Source organism: Rhea pennata, chromosome 14 (assembly GCF_028389875.1).
Source record: "Rhea pennata isolate bPtePen1 chromosome 14, bPtePen1.pri, whole genome shotgun sequence".
NCBI lineage: Eukaryota > Metazoa > Chordata > Aves > Rheiformes > Rheidae > Rhea > Rhea pennata.
The window spans coordinates 10,956,386-10,962,500 of record NC_084676.1 but is presented as its reverse complement, the minus strand read 5'-3'; the positions used below and the strand labels follow the sequence as shown (position 1 = coordinate 10,962,500).

General features: G+C 43.1%; 1 protein-coding gene across 4 annotated transcripts in view; it reads right to left on the bottom strand.

The window, feature by feature from the left end:
* Positions 1 to 6,115, bottom strand: part of GRIA1 (glutamate ionotropic receptor AMPA type subunit 1) — a 125,746-nt gene that overhangs the window by 12,780 nt on the left and 106,851 nt on the right. For all 4 annotated transcript variants that reach the window (XM_062587658.1, XM_062587659.1, XM_062587660.1 and 1 more), the window contains 2 exons: positions 3,370 to 3,568; positions 2,342 to 2,589 (listed from right to left, as the gene is read on the bottom strand). In XM_062587658.1, coding sequence (XP_062443642.1) covers positions 2,342 to 2,589; positions 3,370 to 3,568 — 447 coding nt within the window. The remainder of the gene's footprint in view (positions 1 to 2,341; positions 2,590 to 3,369; positions 3,569 to 6,115) is intronic.

The window sequence follows — 6,115 nt, the reverse complement described above, 5'->3', positions numbered from 1 at the left end:
TGCAACTAAATATTAACATTCGGGAGACAAAAGGTATTCAAAGCTAGACTCACCTAGGAGGAAACAAGCTTTTTTAGCCACCCAGCAGAACTATCTAATGGCATGGGAGGGATGTTTGTATCTGCTACAAGATATAGGATTCTTTCAGGATTTTTAACCTTTTTTTCCGTTCATCAGCGGCAATATCCTGACATTTCATTCCCACATAGAACGAAAAAAACAGTGATGAACTCTGAGCTAACATCTCTTTAAGATCCTTTCCTGAACAGCTACAGTAAGGCAGAAAAACATGTCTATTTATAGAAGTGACAGCTCCCATGAAAAATCAAAATGAAGCCCAATTTTCAAAACATACCTAATCTCCTAAGATAGGTCTGACTTACATGTACCTCCAAACCTAGCTCAGAGTTTTTCTCTGTGAATGAAAGGGAATTGAGACGAAGCCTGAACAAGAGACAGGCTGACTGTACTGTACAGATGCCTCATGAATGTCACCTTGCTCAGGGCAGTCTCTCACGTGCAGGACCCCAAAGGGAAAACAGACACTACATGATGACTGTAGTGAACTACTAAGATTAAAACAATTAAAACAGTGGGAACAAAACAAACATAATGGGACAAAAATTGACAGCAACTGTTTCAGAGAAACACCATCAAATGGAAAATCAAGCATTCCTTCTTTGCCATTAGGCCCACAAAATTTTTTTTCTACATGCAGTTGAGATGAAGAAGAGGAAAGAAATGTTAGGAATTTTGGAATCATGCCTAGCAGAGGGATGTTTGGAGCAGCAGAATTAAAATGATTGATGCACTTTTCCTTTTTTGTTTGTTTATTTTTCTTAGAAGTATGATAAATGGCTCCTTCACATGCCAAAAATTACAAGACAGGTAGGATGCTTTGGTTTGTTTGTTTTTGTAATATCAAAATTAGGATACAAGATTGAGGTTAAAATAATAATAATAAAAAAAAGCAGTCCTGCATCCTAATTTCCGTATTTGCAAGATAGAAAACAAACGCTGGAGAGAGTGTGATGGAAAACATGCTAAAGCTATGAGAACATATCGACCTTCATTTGGAGGGCCTCAAGACATTTTAGAGCCTGAACTGTACAGGATGGAAAAATTACCTTTTGGACCACATGCACTGCATTCTGCATTCATGAGCTTCTCTAAAGCTATCTCCAGGAACTGCTAATACTGGAAGTGCTGAATGCAATTTGTGCTGACCTAATAATTAATTAAATGTCTCTGCACTGAGTTATGTCAGCAAGCAAGTATAAGGTCATGTCTACTATTTTGGTCAAAGTATTTTGATCAAAGTATGTTTAATAAATCAGTTATGGAGACCTTTGGACAACTGGACAATCAGACTACTTAAAACTGTGTCTCCTGAGCACTTACTAGTCCTGGTAAACCCTTACAACTCATATTCCTCATGCCTGTAACACGAGGAATTTACATGGCCAGTGCCGAAGGGAACAGCACCTCCTACATAACTTGCATTACCCTGTGAGTTTGCGGGTTGCAGTAATGCTGCTCTGAGCAGGTGAGTGCAAGACACACTCTGCAGGAGCACTAGCTCATGTCCAGGAAGAGTATAACTATGTTCAGTATCCAAATTTTGCTATTAACTCAGTTTTTAGTTTGAAATTTTTAAGAGTTCTTAAGAGACTTTTAAAGGAAGGTCTCTGAAGTTATTTTGCATGACAACTGGAAAAGGCATGTGACAGCTGGAGGTCTGGGCTCTGAAACTTGTGCCCTTTTGGATTGCCATAAAATTAGCACTTGCCAGAAGGTAACTCTCTGAATTGACTCAGAGAATTAGAATGTGTGTCTTTTGCAGGACTTTCTAAAAACTGGCTTCCTACCCTCTCAAATAGTATTTCTTTGAAGGGCAACACCAGAATGCTCTCCCCAAAAGAGCCCCCTCTGTAAGCATGGCTCCAAGCCAGTGTAATGCCATACTGTGCAAAGCTGTGCATTCACATGGCACAGGGTGAACATCCCTTCCAGATAACGCTCTTTGAAAACAATGGTTACACCACAACAGCCCACCTTCCATCACCTAACACTGCAGACACATTCATAGCAAGTAGATTAGCCAGGATCCAATTTCAAATGCATGGCTTGAAGGATTAGTCATTCCCATTGCTGCTCAATGGGAGCTGGGTATTTTAATTCTCTGCACATCACGTTGAGTGTTCATACCCCTTTCCCTTCACCTCCCCCACCTCCTTGCCCCAAACTTTTGTGATTATCATGGCAATGGAGATTGAACTGTGTGGATATACACTGATTTGCTGGGTGGTTTGGCAAAGGAAAGCAAAGCCAAGCTACTTACCTCAGTGCAGACCCCTTTGGCGTTGCAATACCATAGCCTTTTGAGTCCAAGTTACCTCCCACCTTCATGGTGTCACAAGGCTTGCGTTGCTCTATGTACTCATTCATTGTGGACTCCAAGAGGTAGGCATACTTCCCTTTCGACTTCCTCACTCGAATCATGCCCTCTTCTGTAGTCCTCACAAAAACGGAGGGTTCAGCTGACTTCATGTATGTCCACATCTTCTCAAACACTGCTATTTTGGATCGCTGCATGGGACAGCAGAAACCCAACAGAAGCATTAATAGCAGTTTGGGTACCAGCCAAATTTCCAGGTGGACTGAGTGCATACCCATGTGCCGGATAGGCCAAGGAAGTCAAATAGTGTAATGTGATGTTAATGAACCTCATGCTGTTCCCTGCACCAGGGCCCAGATAAACCCTGTCACCTCCTGTCACAGCAAGATTACGATATTTGCGTGTGTTAAATTATTTTGCTGATCACAGGGCAAATGAAGTTTGGATTTTGGAAGTGCTCAGATTAATCTGGGGAAGCACACAGATGTACCACCTGTTTACAGTTGCAGAATATCCCATGTAATGGAGACACTGCCAGTCTTCTGAGTGGCATAGGGATAGCTGCATTTTTGCTGCTCTAAGGACAACCCCCGCACTTCCTAATATGTGAAGGGGAAGAGAAAGTAAAAGACAGTCCTGGGGTGAGGATGAGAGAGGACAGGCCTGGGGGCCTGTGCTTGCTGTTTAAGGAGAGGGAAAGGGCAGGCTCTGAGAGTACCTTTCCATCTTCCCTTGCTTCTGCTCACACATGAGCAGTATCTGCCACAACCTGGTCCTCCATGTATATGATAAATTTATAGTCACGGCAGGCCTCTGGGACAGGCAAAGTGTGCAGCAGTGGTTTCACTGTCCCTGACATCGTGCAGCCACTGAGCCCCTTGCCTGTGCCAGGAGACAGCCCTGATACCGCTATAAGTAGGAAAACAAGGGGTTTCAAGGTCAAAATGTTTGCATTAACGTTTCCATTTTACCCTAAAAAATTCCTTAGTGGAGCCAGCTTCCAGGGTCCCATAGGCGATTTCTGTCTGTTTGGCCAAATCCTCTGCGCTTTCGATGGGAGAAACCATCCTTTCCACTGTCAGGAAGGCAGCCAGGTTAGCTGTGTAGGAGGATATGATGATCAAGGTGAAGAACCACCAGACGCCACCGACTATACGGCCAGAGAGAGACCTGGACGTAGAGGGGAGAGTTAGGCTGAGTGTGAGGGACGAAAGGGTATAGACCATTCCCACAAGCCCATCATTTATTTAGCCAGGCATTTACCCAAAGTCATGTTTTTGCTAGACACTTCCTGGGAAGTCAAAGGTCTCTCTCATTCCTTGACCTATTTTTCAAGGTGTCAGTGTAATTAGAGGGGGGAAAAAATCTCACCAGTGGCAACAAAATATTCTCATGAAAGCGAACGAATTTGCTTTGATTTCCAATTCCTTTCAAAGTACGTAATAACACTAATAAAATGTGGTGACAACCAGGAAGTTTTAGATTCCACGGCAGGATCATGCCCATCTGAACAAGAGGTCGAGCAAGGTCCTTGTTACGGCTTGTATCCACAGCGAGAAGAAGCACTAGCATGGAGTCAAACCAGTTATACAGACCAGAGTGGATCACCTGGATAGCTCCTCCTGAAGTTTTAAAATTAAAACTCATGACATTCCTAAAAGATATAGTGAAACTCAGAGAGAAGCTTTAGCCTTAATGAGTAATTTGCCTACTGACAATCTTTGTATTCAGCAGAAGGTTAGAAAAGATGTTCATAATAGCACCTCACAGTCTTGGTATTCTGCACTCACTACAATCAAATAGACAATTATCTGTAGCCACTGGAGAGATACAGAGACAAATAAGTCAAGCAGGCATTAATTTATATTTAAATCATTTCAAATAATTTTTAAGAGCTAAAGATAATTTTTAGGATGATGTCAGAATTCATGCATTCTGCCTGAGGTATTTGTACTCTTTTTCTTGAGATGCAGAGCACTGTCTCAGATAGAAAGTAACTTATAATGCTATTTTACAAAGCTGGACAGTCAGATGAGGGAAGACCTGTTCATGAGAAACTGTTCATTGCTTCAAGCGAGATTGCGCCCTAGCATTATCTTTCTACTGACCTGGGTCAATCCCCAGAAATATGGTTTATTAGATGGTGATGGAGATATTTCATTCTAACAAAGGACCCTGAACCAGTCCACGTCAGTGTGTGCCACTCGCTGTTGGGTCTGCATGAAATCTTGGGTCTCACTGCTATGGTTTTCTGGTGGTTAACACAACCTGAGAAACAGACCTGCATGCTCCGCTGCTCCAGCGAGGGAGAAAACACACAATGCTAATTAGATAAATTAGAGCCAGAAAAAGACTAAACTCACATAGCCTACCTGCTGCATGACTTATCTAGATTACACACTTCTGCTCTGTCCAATCTAGTTTTAAATGCTGTTCCTTCTAACAACACTGAAGCTCCTCATTTAGATCAACTCAACCTGAAATCTCTGTAGTCAAAACACTCAGCTCCTTTCTAGCAGAAAGTAGGCACCGGCTTTGCTCAGCAACAGAGTTCCCACATGCTTTTGCAACACACGGGGCAGAGCAGAAAGCACACATTTTAGTACAAGGAAATAAAGATCACTGCACCACACATGCTGTCATTCCCTGCTCCCCAGAGGACAGTCACAGGACCTTTCATTGGAGCAGAGGAAGCGAATTACAGGAAACACAACTGCAGTAGACTATAGGGTCAAAGAGAACAAGTAGTTTATTTTACAGTTGTGTGTCTGAAATGACTTTTCCTGCGGTTAAAACTAGGTTGGGGTTTCTTTGGCAAAGGGGTTTCATTTTGAATAAGAGTGTCTGCCTTCCCCTCTGATTACTTCTTCCATGGGCGTTTCTGAAACTGGAAGTAAAGTCCATCTCACTATAAACCCAAGCAAACGACTTCAAATGGCCCACTTCTGTGTTTTCAAGAAAGTAAGTATACAGGAACGATCCCCAAGGCAATACTATAGAGAGTTGACAAATTCTTTTCTTAACCATTTACATCTTAAAAAGCAATAAAAGCATGACAGCAAGAAGCTTTTCTCAAGTCTCCAGCCCACCAGCACAACTCTTGACCATAGGCTATATGCTGGTCATCCTGGCCCACAGTGCCTCATGCAGGCCTCCTCCACTGTTGGCAATTACAGCATAGTGCACAGACGAGTGCACAGATGGTCTCTTGTCCTGAATTAACATCTTGCCGAGCCTCCCCAGCTCTGCTAGTCAGAGAGTGGGACCAGAGGTTGGCAGTGGGAGTGCTGAGTGCTGCGGGAGAGGCAGGCTGGTAGGGAGCGCTCTTCTCCTCTATCCTTGACTCTCCAAGATCAAAGAGTTTGGTTTACTTTTATCGCTGAGACACTCCTCAAACAATTTAAGATTAACTGGCACCTCAGGGACAATTCACCCTGTCCATCTCAGGTTGGGAAGAACTCCCTTTGGAGACTCCACCTCTATTGACTGGCAAAGGAGCCTGGATGACTAGCTTGGACTAGACAGCTATTTTTTAAGGAGCTAAATTTAGTCAAGTTGCAGGTCACCTCTATGCTTCCCGCCTGTGGAGAGTTCTCAGCCCACAGGACTGTCAGCACAGATGTATTTACCTTTCGTTTCATATTTGGAGAGGGATCATGGCAGAGAGGCAGATATGGAGTCAGCTCACACATCTTGAGATTGACATGGAAGAGGAAA